Source organism: Micromys minutus (genome assembly GCF_963924665.1).
Source record: "Micromys minutus genome assembly, chromosome: 14".
Lineage (NCBI taxonomy): Eukaryota > Metazoa > Chordata > Mammalia > Rodentia > Muridae > Micromys > Micromys minutus.
In genome coordinates, this window is record NC_137983.1 from 42,960,969 (window position 1) to 42,974,799 (window position 13,831).

At 45.0% G+C, this 13,831-nt stretch overlaps 2 protein-coding genes across 3 annotated transcripts in view; one reads left to right on the top strand and one right to left on the bottom strand.

The window, feature by feature from the left end:
• HGSNAT (heparan-alpha-glucosaminide N-acetyltransferase) overlaps positions 1 to 2,937 on the top strand; it is a 28,709-nt gene extending 25,772 nt beyond the window's left edge. Inside the window, exon 18 of one of the 2 annotated variants that reach the window (XM_080928365.1) lies at positions 980 to 2,937. In XM_080928365.1, coding sequence (XP_080784491.1) covers positions 980 to 1,161 — 182 coding nt within the window. In that variant the 3' untranslated portion in view covers positions 1,162 to 2,937. The remainder of the gene's footprint in view (positions 1 to 979) is intronic. The other variant, XM_080928366.1, reaches the window with a different exon arrangement.
• A 2,912-nt stretch (positions 2,938 to 5,849) lies between these two features.
• KCNU1 (potassium calcium-activated channel subfamily U member 1) overlaps positions 5,850 to 13,831 on the bottom strand; it is a gene marked incomplete at both ends in the record, with an annotated part of 65,010 nt that continues 57,028 nt past the window's right edge. Inside the window, 3 exons of the mRNA XM_080928953.1 lie at positions 5,850 to 6,140; positions 7,665 to 7,781; positions 9,504 to 9,698. Of these exons, the coding sequence (XP_080785079.1) occupies positions 5,850 to 6,140; positions 7,665 to 7,781; positions 9,504 to 9,698 (603 nt within the window). The remainder of the gene's footprint in view (positions 6,141 to 7,664; positions 7,782 to 9,503; positions 9,699 to 13,831) is intronic.

Consider the following 13,831-nt stretch of genomic DNA (forward strand, 5'->3'; position numbering starts at 1 on the left):
GTGGTAGCAGGTGGACTGGCTTCAGAGGCACTGGGCTTCCTCAGCTCTATCCTAGAGGCACATTTCCGGAAGCCAGCTGAGGATAACTCAGCAGTGGCTGGGCTGCCCAGCTCACAGGAGGCCACTGGCCTGTCCCAAAGCACTCTACCCCATTTTCACATTTAGTTTCTAGAGTCAATAAATACACCCTGCTTATATCTACGCAGTACAAAATGATGAAGTGCTGGATAGGACCCAGGACATATTATTTTGAATAAAAATAGAATTGTTCTTCGTGTATATGTGTGTGAGTGTGTGTGCTTGCATGTGTGTGCTTGCATGTGTGTATGTGTGTGTGCATGTCTGTGAGTGTATATATGAGTGTGCATGTGTGTGTGCATATGTATGAGTATGCATATGAGTATATGTTTGTATGTGTGTGTATATGTATGAATGTGTGCATGTATGTATATGTGTGAGTATATATGTGTGTGTGCATATGTATAATAAGTATGCATGTGAGCGTATATGTGTGCATGTGTATATGAATGTGTGTATGTATGTATATGTGAGAATGTGTGTATATATGTGCACATATTATGAGTATGTGTGTGAGTATATGTACATATGTGTAGGCATGTGCATATGAATGTGTGTGCATGTGTACATATGTGTGAGTGTGTGCATGGCATGCATATGTGTCATATGGCCACATGTGTGCACATGCTAGACGACAGCTTACAGGGGTCAGTTCTCTCCACCAAGAGGGTCCTTGGGGTAGAATAGAGGTCAGAATTGGTGGCAGAGCCTTTGCCTGCGGAACCAGCTGAAGCTCCTACTTCCTAAGCATTTAGAAATACACTTCACGGTTAAATGGAGCTACACATCATTTATTTGGGGCCATAGGCAATAATGCAAGTGTAGGCCTCACATTATTTATTGAATTCATTTAAAGAGCTCTATGAATGATCCGGAAAACCCACGTTCTGCTCTCTCTAAGGGATGAATTCTATTCTGGTGTATGTTGGTCATGAGGTGTTTGAGAACTACTTCCCCTTCCAGTGGAAGCTCGGGGATGAGCAGTCACACAAAGAGCATCTCATTCAGAACATAGTCGCCACTGCCCTTTGGGTGTTCATCGCCTACATCCTCTACAAAAAGAAGGTATTTTGGAAAATCTGATGGGACCCACTGAAATACATTGCTGGAGGAGTCCAGAGGGCCTTGGAGAAGAGCTGCAGCCCCCCTCACAAAGGGGCGTGCTTCCAGATACCATGTCCAAGCTGATTGGCTGAGACATCAGAAAGTTGCCTGTGTATTTTTGACTCACATATTTACGTATTTGAAATGTTATGCTCTCCGTTTTTTTCCATTTTGTATGAAATTGATATATTTGGACCACATGTGGAAATCTTGTTTGACTTCTCAGAGAGGATTAACTCTGTGAAAAGAGGCCGAGGTTGGCAGGCTGTGCTGACTTCGAGGCAGAACCCTTCCCAAGCTTGGACAGCACCTTGGGTTTGGTCCCTGGCATTACAAACAAGCAACCAACAAGAAAGACCAACTCTTACTTCCTGGAAAGATGCCTTTCCATGTGTACATGCACGCCAACAATAACCACCATGGTCTCATGGTGACAGACTATAAAGCTTTTTGAATGGACCGTGTCATAATGTCTGATTTCTTCTTAGAGCATGCACTTTAATTGTTCCTAGAAAGCCAAAGTATTTTTCTCTCCCACCTTCAGGGCTTTGATGGGCCCTCGGAATGCATTAGCGAAGGCCACTTGCTTCTTACCACTCACTACTTGCTGCTTCCTCACTTGGAAAAGAACACTGAAGCACAGATTTGTTATTGCAAACCACTCTGTCCATATACCTTCCTATTGTCTGTCTGTCTGCACTGGCATGTCTCTGGGTGGTACCTGGGCATCTCTAGGTACCCAGAGATATATCCCTGGGAAGAAGAACATATGTTCTTTAGTGGGTCCTCTGGAGCTTTCTCCAGGGTAAGGTACGGGCAGTCCCCTGACCTGTCAGAGCTTTGGTTCCCTTATCTGTGGAAGGAAAGAAATGCTCCCTCAGCTCCGCCGGGGTTTAGATGTGATAAGGTGGGACCTGTGGGCAGCTTCTGTGTAATCTCACAGAAAACCCTGGGAAAGGAATAATAGCGAAACCTTTCCATGTCCATCAGAGTGAACCCTACCAAAGGCTGTCCACAGCATTGGCTGTTTCTTCAGGATGCTGAGCGTATAGACACCCTCCTGGGGATTTTCATGAGGATTGCATTTCCAAGAAGAATCATGATGGGGTTGTATTTTAGGCCACTTTTCTGTGGTGACCTGGGGACATTTTGGCCCTTGCACAAATGGCCGGGCTTCCTGTTGTCTTCTCCCCTGTGCCTGTAGCATCTCTGGCTCAGCTCCTTGCTTCTCTACAGATGGAAACTCCATGTTTTTCTAGCTCTGAATGGCTCATTCTGTCTCAGGGCATGGAACTATCCGCTGCTGCCTTTTCGCTTCTTACTTGTATTCTCCCATTAAAAAAACAAAAAATACAAGTGTGTGTGTGTGTACACTTCTTTCTGTGAAGTTACCAGATTAAGCTTTATAAAGCAGGAGTTGGATCAATCCATCTGGTCCAGTTCATTTGTGCCCGTGGGATCTCTGACTGACACAGCCCTCTTCTTTTGATCTCAGCACCTTCTGCTGTTTTCCTGTCCCCGTCAACCAGCCTTGCTGACTATAACCCAGCTGGACCCCTCCCTCCTCTTCATTTCTCCCCACCCGTATTTGTATCTGATTGACGGCCCGTTGTGGAAACACCACCTCTGATCCCATTCTCATCCAGAGCCTCTTTGGGGTTCTCACTGATACCATCTCATCGCTTCTGCCTCGTGTGATGGATATTATCGGTGTTATCGTGATCTTAAAGGCAAGAATTACATTTTCTTCTGCATTCTTGTGGTACCAAATGCACTGCCTTGTACTTAGCAAGTGCTAAATAAACATTTCTTAAAGCAAAACAATGTGGGTTTTGATTTTTTTAAGACTTTAGTTTCTGGTGATATGTATTGGGGTGTGCTTACAAATGCAGTGCCTGCAGTGGCAAGAAGAAACTTTGGGTTCTCCTGGAGCAAGGGTTATGGGCAGCTGTGTGACACCCAATATGGGTGTTGGGAACCAAATTCCAGTCTCTAATCTGAGCCATCTCTCCAACCCATCTTCATTTCTTTTGAATATTGTGACTGTGATGTAAGTCTGACATTCCCTGTTGGGAATCTCTTGAGAATGCTGATGGAGTTGTTAATGGGAACAGGCCGCTCTAGGGACTCCAGGCACTGCCCAGTTCTTCAGTGTAACAGTAAAGATAGGCATGGTGAGGATAGCCACAGCTCTGCTGTTTCCCCATCAACAAAGAGAGCCTTCATGAATGGGTGATGTCAGAGTTACCAAGTACCTCTGAACTGGGTGCTGTGTCAAGGTTAGGATGCCTTGGGCCATAAGAAGCACTGAGCCCGGATACAGCGGAACTGTCAGGAAACTCGCCCTCCCCCAGGCAGTTCTTGGGGAAGCATGCAACCCACCATTTGAGCTAGGAGATGGCCGCTGGGATTCCACGGTGACACACAGATTCTCTGTGTATCTTAGTGTTCTGTCAGTCAACAAACCCTTGGCTAGAAATGCCTTGACTGTCTCTTTCAAAATGAGAAATGATGAGAACTTGGGTCAATCCAAAGAGGGTGACTACATGAGTGTCCAGATACCTTCCAAGAGGGGGAGGAAAAGGTGTGTCACCACAGGGACAAACAGGCATCTGGAAAATCTTTGGGTCTCCAAGGCAGCTTCAGTGTTACAGCTTCTTGTTTCAATGTCTGGGATTCTCCAAAGGGCTGGCTTCACTTCTCCAGCTCTGCCATCTGTGGAGTGGATCTAAGCTCAGGCTGATCCATTCTACTGTTGCTGGTGTTCTTCCTGACCATCCCATGGTACTAGCATCTTCAACATACTGGGGCTTCTGCTACATTCACCAATAGCCTCTCATAGGCTCTCTTTGTGGTGCCAAGTCTCAACTCCTTTGCGTGACCCCTTCAATCCTGGGGCACTAATTGCAACTGAGGCTGCACCTTCACCAATGGCCTTCCATGGCCTCTCACAGGGCCAAGCCTCAGCTGCTCTTTATGACCCCTTCATGCCTTCAAAACCAGTACCACCTGGGTGACTCTTACATTACCAAGTCCAGCAGCAGAAGATATCTCAGTGATGCTGGTCTATTCTTAATCACCACTACTTTCTTAGCTCCAGCTAGTCAGCATCAATAATCCCAATAGTTCCTTCTATTTTTCATGCTAAAGCCAGAGCCACATGGCTGAAGTTACTTTGTTCTGCTGCTTTCTGGGACTGGAACATGCCTTCCTGCACCTAATTCTATCACCAGCTTTCTGTTTTCTGACTCCCTCTGAGCCTAAGCTTGGCTGTCCTGGAATTTGCTCTGTAGACTGACCTTGAACTCAGAGATCTGTATGTTCTGCCACTGGAAGGAACCACAGGCGATGCCTTTGGGGTCACAGACAGCAATAACAGACATCGACGCCACCCATGCACGGAAGAGGGAGTTCCGTGAATGCCTCACTGAGGGCAAAAGCAAAATCACCACAAGAATGACCTCTCAGCCTCTTCCTCTGAAACTTCAGCTGGCCCCAGAGTTCTAGACACTCATTTACTGCCTAAGGAAGCCCTGACTGTGACAGAGGGCTGGTGACATTGGGGAAGGGGGGCAAGAAAGCTGCAGCTGTCCTAGAGTTTAAAAAAAGCAGAGATCACAAGGATCCCTGGCAGACAGACAGTCACACACCCCAAGGGCAGCTGACATTGGACATATAGACAGGAGCTTACCTGAGAAGCCTGCAGGGTGGGGGAGGAAGGGAGAAACAGAAACTATGTCATTAGAATAGACAAACAGCTTCCATCCAGGGGCCATGGGAAGAGCCCAGAGGTGGGAGTGCACCAGGGCTCTGCATAGGACTTCTTAAAAACATATTTCCACACAATGTATCTTGATTACGTTTATCTAACTCCCTCAACTCCCCTTGGGTCCTTCCCAGTTCCTTAAGCACTCAAAAAAATTTTTTTTCCTTTCTCTCTTTCAACAAAACAAAACACAACAGTGAAAATCAAAACAGACCAAAAAATACCGTTGAGACAGAATAGAAGCAGCAGGACTGAGGCTGGTGAGCTCACAGGGGCTATGGCGGCACAGGTTCAAGCCAGGTGGGGGATCCCAGCACTAAGAGGGGGAAGCAGACACAGGTTCACACCCCTAACCAAGCAGTTGTGTAACTGATACCCACCAGCTAAGGGAAGATCTGTTTGTCTCGCTGGGTGTTTCAAGCACACTGCAGACCCCATGCCCAGAAGTAGCTGGCCAAGGCCAAACAGACAAGACTTCTTAGAGTCCCTCCCAGACTTAGTAGTTTGTAACACTTACAATGCCCCAGGAGGGAGGAGTGATCCTTCTAAAAGGAACCCGTCCCTATACCCAGGGCAGACCAAAGTCTGCTAATTCCCCTGTTTCAACAAAACCCCAACATTCCATAATATTTTAATAAACATTTGCCCTGTCTTAAGCATATTCCTAGGACTTTCTGACAAATTAGTTCCAACTGGCATCTGTCCAAGTGGAGGACTTCTTAACTCAGCTCAGACGAACCCATTCACGCTCAAGGAAAGAGAGCACGTTAATACATCGATCATGTACATCTTTATTCCTCTCACCGGATTCAGTGGGATAAGATGGTCCCTTCCACAGCCATGAGCTTGCCGACTCGTCAACCCACCAAGCAACTGGCACCAAAACAGGATGCTTCTGTTTTTATTTTCCTTGATTAATATCACTGGTATCGAATGGGTCCAAAGGATAGACTCGGGAGTTGGGGTGCTGATGCCTCCTCTCTCCCGGGTCGCTGCCTGGGTAAAGGTTGTGAGCATTGTACTTAGTGTAGACATTCATCCCTGGACTCAGTGCTGTCACATTGGTCGTGTTCTCTTGAATCTGACTTGAAGAATTGCTTTCTGATTTGTTGCAGGTGGCACTGGAAGGGATAGCACAAAACACGAGGTCTGAGGGCAGCAAGTGACACTCATTGGCCGGCCTGGTGATCACGAACCTGTGAGGTAAAGCCAAGGATGGATTCTGAGACTGCAGCTTGGACAGTGTGGACCAGCAACACCCCAAATGAAGAGGGCATTTTGTTCTGGGTTTTCCTTTCTTCACTGGCATACAACAATAGGAGAGGTCCTGGAGGAGAGGCAGGGGGTTGACTTGTAGCTCTCCACAACAATTGCAGTTCTCTGGGGGCAGCTGTCCCCATAACTTTAATAAGAGAAGAATGAGACTGGATCTGGGGTAGTTCCCCTCCGTGGCCTTTTCTGAACCCCGGTTTAATCTACTTTCAGTATATACATATGCCAAACCTTCAATGAACACAGTTCTGAGCACTGAGGCAAACTGTGGTATGAAGTGGGGAAACCTTGCATCTCTCTCTGTACTGCATCCCTCCTCCATCTTTCTCTGTACTGTATCCCTCCTCCATCTCTCACTGCATCCCTCCTCCATCTCTCTCACTGTACCATCCTCCATCTCTCTCACTGTGTCCCTCCTCCATCTCTCACTGCATCCCTCCTCCATCTCTCACTGTATCCCTCCTCCATCTCTCTCACTGTATCCCTCCTCCATCTCTCACTGTATCCCTCCTCCATCTCTCACTGCATCCCTCCTCCATCTTTCTCTGTATCCCTCCTCCATCTCTCTCACTGTGTCCCTCTTCCATCTCTCACTGTATCCCTCCTCCATCTCTCTCACTGCATCCCTCCTCCATCTCTCACTGTATCCCTCCTCCATTTCTCACTGCATTGTATCTTCCCATGGTCCTCTACTTCTTCCTCTCCTCCCCTTCTTTCTCTTTATCACTTGAGCCCACTATTTGAAGTAATTTTATTTGTGCTCTGTGTACAATGAGCTCCACCAACCCATCTCTACTCTTTCATATTTTTCTGTCTCCCAATCTGCTAACTGCCTCGTCCCCACAGTGACCATCCTGGTTGAGAACTGCCTGACTGTGCTGTTCTAGACTCATGCTTTTTGCTTTGCCCCTTTGCCTCTGATCTAGATAGATATCTTCTCTTTCCCACAGTGAGCAAGCAGAATGATCTCCTTTGAGTAAAATGGAACAATGTGCATTGATGATTTAAGAACACAAACCATACTGACTAGAGGAAGCATTCTGCAAGCATTCTCAGTGAATCTAGCAGAAACCTAGGGCATCTCCCAGACAGACAACAGCTTCATGGACAGAGATAAGTATAAAACAAAACAAACAAACAAACAAAACCCTCTCATTGAAAGGCTACAATTCGTTTTCAGTGGGAACAGACTCTTCACTCTCTCCTTTCAAGGTTCCTGGGATTCTGATCACATGGTTTCTGCTGTTTAGACCCCGCCTTCCTTAGAGCTAAGTTATCACCCTCTCCCAACCTCCAATCTCCATCCCCCACTCCCCATCCCCCAACCCCATCCCCCTCTATGCAGTGGCTGATCTGGTGCTCTGGTTATGACTTTCAGTGAGCCAGCATGGTGGCCTTAGTTCTCACATTTAAAAAGTGGCTCAAGCCTTTCAAACTATCATACTCCCCTTTTGTGTTCTGAGCTATGTTCTTCCTCATCCATCATACGGTATAAGCCAACACATAGGATCCCAAAATTATCCAATGAGCCACAGAACAGCTGTCCAAAGGTTTTTCTTGGCTGGGAAGAGAACAGAATAGCAGGCGCTTGATAAGAATTTTAATCAAAGGGTTGCAAGAACCTACTTGAGTTTTGTTTGCCAGCTATTTGCTGTAGGCATCTAGAAGACCTGGCAGCCATCATTGCTGTGGTAGCAATGTAAGGTGGGCAGTTATAGAAGTTTGTGATTGGTTTTGAACCCTTATCCCTTTAGCATTCTGGTTTTCTCATTCTGGGTGTAGTGTGGCACATGCTCCTACAAATTCTTTTACTGTTGATAGTTTGGCTGCCATTAAGAACTACTTAAGAGCAACAGGTTGAAAAAAATTCAGTTTTAGGGGTAAACTTCGGGGACTCTCAAGTATTCCTCTGCTGTGGCCAGTAAGGTCACAATTCAAAGGCAGTGACAAATAGATGAGATACAGCCAGAAAAATAAACTTCTGCACAGTCCTGTGATTCCTTAAGGAAAGATCAAGATCTCTGAGGACAGAGATATAGGACAATCGAAAGAGCAGGAGTTTGGGATATGCCTGTAGCAGCTTCCTGGGCCCATCCCTCAGTCACTACCACCCGCAGGTGACGATCCCAGAACCACGTGAATTCAGGTGGCATTTGCATCTGGAATTCACGGGCACAGAACACACAGAGGTTCTACCCATTTTGGCAGTGTGGGTGGAGCCATGTTCAGAACAGAGGTCTAAAGAGCACACGTCTTTGAAAGGGGCTCTGCTGATACCCAGTGAATCTACAAAAGATGTCTCCTTGTCCAGCTGTGTCCTGACTGTAACACGGGATGGCTGGATGCAGTGTCAATCAAAAGTAAACACCAGAAGGCACAACACTGAGGAGCAGATCGTTGGGGATGAGGCTGTACTCTACTCTGGTTCCTGAATGAAGAGATGATCCACGGAAAGTTGTTCAACGTGTTGTCTTGTTATAGTTTTGCCACATTTGCCAGCTTCCCGGGCTAAGAAAGCATCAGCATATTCAATTGAACCAGGGGCATTCTTAGACCCAGCCACAGCGTTCTGCCTGATTCCAGCTAGCCTGACCAGCGTTCTTTAGCATGTCAGATATTGAAGCAACAGTAAGAACCTAGACCACACTCCTTAGCTGGACACCTGCTGTGACACTGTTGAAACTCTGATGTCCTCAGGTTTGTTTGTCTGTTGGTCTGTTAAATGAAAATAGTTACTTAACTAGTGCCATCCCTGGACAGATTAAACACAAAAAGCTAAAGCAGATGCAGAGAAGATCTAGGGCTTCTAGATCCTAGCCTTACAGCTGCATTGTGTCATGAGAAGGTGAAAGGGCAAGAGATGGGACAGGAAGGGGTGGAAGAGAAGGGAGGAGGCCAAGTCCCCCTTCTACTGAAACCCCACTCCGTCCCTCAGCTAATCATCTGTTAATGGGCTCACCCTTCAACACAGTTGCATGAGTTCCCAGTATGGGATCTATAGGGGACACATTCAGACATAGTGTTTGAGCTGCTTGCATCCTCAGCTGGAGGGTGGAGAAAGGCAGCTGCTTTCTCTACCTCTTGAGATTGTTGAAGAGAATAAACACAGCAGATGAAAACACACTGCGTGCAGGCACTCTGAAGCTACAGTACTCTATTGTATTAAATATTTACTAATTATTATTTCTGGGTTGTACATCATCTATGAACCCAAGCAACCTGTTTTCAGAAATTCAGAGAGTTAAGGAAGTCGGAAAATGCAGTATACTAAGAGTAGACTCACCTTAATGTCTGATAGAATGGTTTGGTCTAAAGAGAGAAGTCCCAGCTTACACCGCGTCCTCCCAGACAAGACTGTGGCATAGCCATCATTCATCTCGTATGGAATCTCCTCCACCACATAGGGTTCTATCTGAGAGTCTATACCTCCGGTCACTAGCATCTGAAGTAATTCCAGCACATGGTAGTTGTAGAAGGCCTGGAAAGCAGGGGCAAAGCATGTGTGAAATTACAAAAGCCAACACATGAGTCGTACAGGCGTTGGGACATGGAGATTTAGTGAGCATTTGAAACGGTCCTGATGGTGCAGGACACTGCTTTTCATTGTCACCATCAAAATCCACTGCAAGTTGGCAGTTTGAGAAGGGAGGTGGGTTAGTCAAAGCAGGGAGAACAAAACAGTGGGGTGGGTCTTGTTCCTATACAGTAGACACTGAAAAATGAGTCATGAAGCTGACATCTCAGAGTCATCTCCCTCCAGAAGCGAGCAGCCACAATACCCTATGGACCATAGATGTACATTTGTAAAATGTATATATAATGAATGAGACAGCTTTTCCCTGCAGTTTGCACTGAGGTTGATGGCAACTATTCTTGAAGTCATTTCGATGTGAATCTACTGATATTCCTCAGAATAATGATCTATTTAAAACTGCACAGTGCTGTTACTCATAAGCACATGGGGTTCCCATAGTTCTTTTCAGCATGATAACAGTTATAGATCTGAGATAAATGGAGTTGTAGCCTCTTTGCCATCTTAGTCACTGTTGTATTGCTGTGAAGAGACACCATGATCAAGCCAATGCATGTCAACGAAAGCACTCAATGGTGGGCTGGCTTACAGTTTTCAGAGGTTAGTCCATTATTATCATGACAGGAAGCATGGTGTCACAGAGGCAGACATGGTGCTGGAGAAGTAGCTGAGAGTTCTACATCCTGACCCATAGGCAGATAGAGAGCCGAAGGGCCCAACCCTAGTGACACACATTCTTCAGCAAGGCTACAGCTACTAATCCTTTTAATCCTTTCAAATAGTGCCACTCCTTGATGACTAAACATTCGAATCTATGAACCTACGAGGGCCATTCTTATTCAAACCAGACATTTTTCATCCATGAATCCAAACGAGGAACTGGGGACCAGTTCTCATACAAAACAAGCTTGAGTCTAAACAGCCTGAGGATCTGAGGTGCTCCCATAAAGTGCCTTTTCCAGAATCTCTCACACAATCTTCTTACGTAGTAGGTTTTCTCAAGCTGGCTGAAGATGGATTTTTCTAAGAGTTTTATTTATTGCTTGTTTTCTTTAGGTTGACAGAACAGAGGAATGGGTTTCATATTGGCATCTATGTATGTATGTGTCTTTATATTTGCTCTTCCATCCTCCCATCCCCGCCTCTCTCCCTATGTACCTCCATTATCCGGCTGGTTCCCTTCATTCCCCAGTTAGTCCTTACTTTCCTACTACGTATCCTATTGCTCTGTATGTTCCTCAAAGCCCTTAAATATCACTCTCCCCTCTCGTGATCGTTTCATGACCTAAACACACACACACACACACACACTCGTATATGAAACTTTAGATTTTGCATATGGTATTTGTCTTTCTGCATTTGCCTTATTCCACTTAACATATATGGGTGTACATGTTGTCCTGATAAAAGCCATTACTCCATTTTCTTTGTTGGCATCTAAGTAATTGTCTAGGACCCAGAGAGTCAGTGTGTAGCCATTTGGGGATGACATTAGGACCTCCTGAAAGGAGATGGCACAAGCCACAGCCTCAAACTGCTCCCTCTGGAACTTTTCAAGAGAAGATTACAAAAAGACCAAATATCAAAATGCAGATCTTAAATGCTCGAGGCTCAGGGGAAAGACTGATAAAGACTGTGCCCTTATCTGTTTAACTAAGACACAGTTCTAAGTTGAACCTATTGTTCTTAAGGGTTAGCTGATTGCCAGAGTTGCTTTTGACCTCACGTGATGAATACTTCTATAGAACACACCTTTGTGGCCTTGTCTCTTTCCAGTAAACCTCACCATTGGGCTTTAGAATACTTCTGGGGTTTTAAATGGCTTATTTCCCACTCCCAGGAGGATGTCAATCTCTTCCACTGACCAAAACCCACTACTACACTAAATAAAAACACATTATGTAGCACTCAGACTATGCAAGACCAAGTTTACACAGGGAGTGACTGGGTACATCACTGAGCTGAGGTGACAGTGACTAGTTCCATACTATATAAGAAGTTTTTATATAGGTGACTTATATTATATACTCCTTCATAAAATTTCTAGTCCAACACTTTTCCATCTATCCTGCTAGCCATGGTAACAATATATTCCATGAAAAGCATGTATGAACACTTAGTTCAGTGCAGTGCTGTTAGGTGGAGGGACATTAATTATGGGACATCCTTCTCAATCAGAAGCCCATTCTTGTGGATGATGACAGACTGACCCTTTTCTGGGTGTTCCACACTTATAACTAATGAGGACAAATATGCAGCCTAAGAGTATCTGGAAAGAGCTACAACACATCTACAATGTTTCTCTTCAGCAGGCCAAGTTCATCAACAGTCACTGTCTGCCTCCTATTCTGGTTTAATTGTTAAAAAGTTAGTTGACACATTGGTGAGATCCAGTTACACAGTGTTAACAGGAGTTAGCTCAGAAAAAGAACCTGACTTGATTTTCTTCAATGCAAGTATGTCTGGCTTGGCCAGGGGTTAATGTTGCTTACCCTTCAGGAACTTGATAGCCTGTTCCTGGTTTTAGTGTTCTAGTACCAAGGTCTGAGAGCTCAGTGCGGTGATGTTCTCTGTGGCTAAGGGGAGCAGAGCCAAGTAATTCCCTCAGTACTAAATATTGCCCAGGGCATGGAGAGTCTGAATGTCCAGCCACGCTGTACTGTATGTGTAAACTGCCTTGGGGCAACCACGCAGTTCAGGAACAAGGTTTTCTCTGTGTGGAACTTCAGAAAGCAGAGTCTTTCTTAGTCTTTCCCCAGAGCCTCGTGCATTTAAGATCTGCATTTTGATATTTGGTCTTTTTGTAACCTTCTCTTGAAAAGTTCCAGAGGGAGCAGTTTGAGGCTGTGGCTTGTGCCATCTCCTTTCAGGAGGTCCTAATGTCATCCCCAAATGGCTACACACTGACTCTCTGGGTCCTAGACAGTTACTCAGATGCCTTGGGTACACTCTTACCTTACACCCGCCTGAAACATTCTTCTCCAAGGCTCTGTGTGGTATCCACCTTCCTCCAGATTATGATTGCATGTCTCTTTCCAGATCCCCTTCCCTGGTCATAACTGACATCCTTCACTTACACTTCATATTTACTATCCCCCGTGGCCTTTGCCCTTCTAGTCATTCTTTCTCTGTCGCTAGTTGCTCATGTTTAAGTTAGTCACTGCTATATCCTTGCACAGTGACCAGCACAGTGTAGGTGTTCAATTGCTCTTTCAGAGTGAACTCTACTTAAGAGAATCCTATAATGAATGCCAGGCATCTGCTCACTGCCAAATACCTACTGAGCCATCACCAAGTGCTTAAAATGTCCCAAGAGAGGGACAATGAGTGAGATTTGGCTTAGACCTGAGCAAATCTCACATTCCTAAGTATCAGGAGCCATCATAAGACAAACTGATACCTAGCAGCTGGTCTTCCTCAAATGAATTTGCTTTAGATTGTATCTATGATGAAGCTCTGGCAGGCAACACCCAGGAGTAAATCATTTTAGGAAAGATTCTTGCTATTAATATGCATTTCCTGTTATTATTAAACATATATAACAACCACTAGGTATTAGCCCACCACTTTTGAGCAGATCTCTGCAGATCTATGAATATGTACTATTTTGTAGTGATGCTGTATAGACAAATAGATTGCTTCTTAATTCTTAATGATAATCCTGTAAGAATTCCTAAAATCATATCAGTGATTATTAAGCTCTTTTATAGTGGGACTGCTATCAGGCCCTTTTCTGACAGTCAAAACTGCAATGAGAGCTCTGCCAGTCTCCCATGTGTCACCAGTCAATTGCTTGTAGATAGTAACTAGACTTTCTACTATTCAGAGCACATTCCAAGAGGTTATAAAAAATTAACCAAAGGCCATAAAAAGGGAACTAATGATTTATTATAGGTGCTAGGACAGAAGATAAAATTTTGACTGGATTTATCTGTATAACACTTCACTAATAACTTAGTTGTGGTCTTTACCTTTCAATGGACCTGTGGAGCTGTGACAGGTGATGAATGTTTAGCCAGATAATTACTCCTAATGGATATGCATTCACTGTTATAAACTATTTCAATTTACCATTTGAT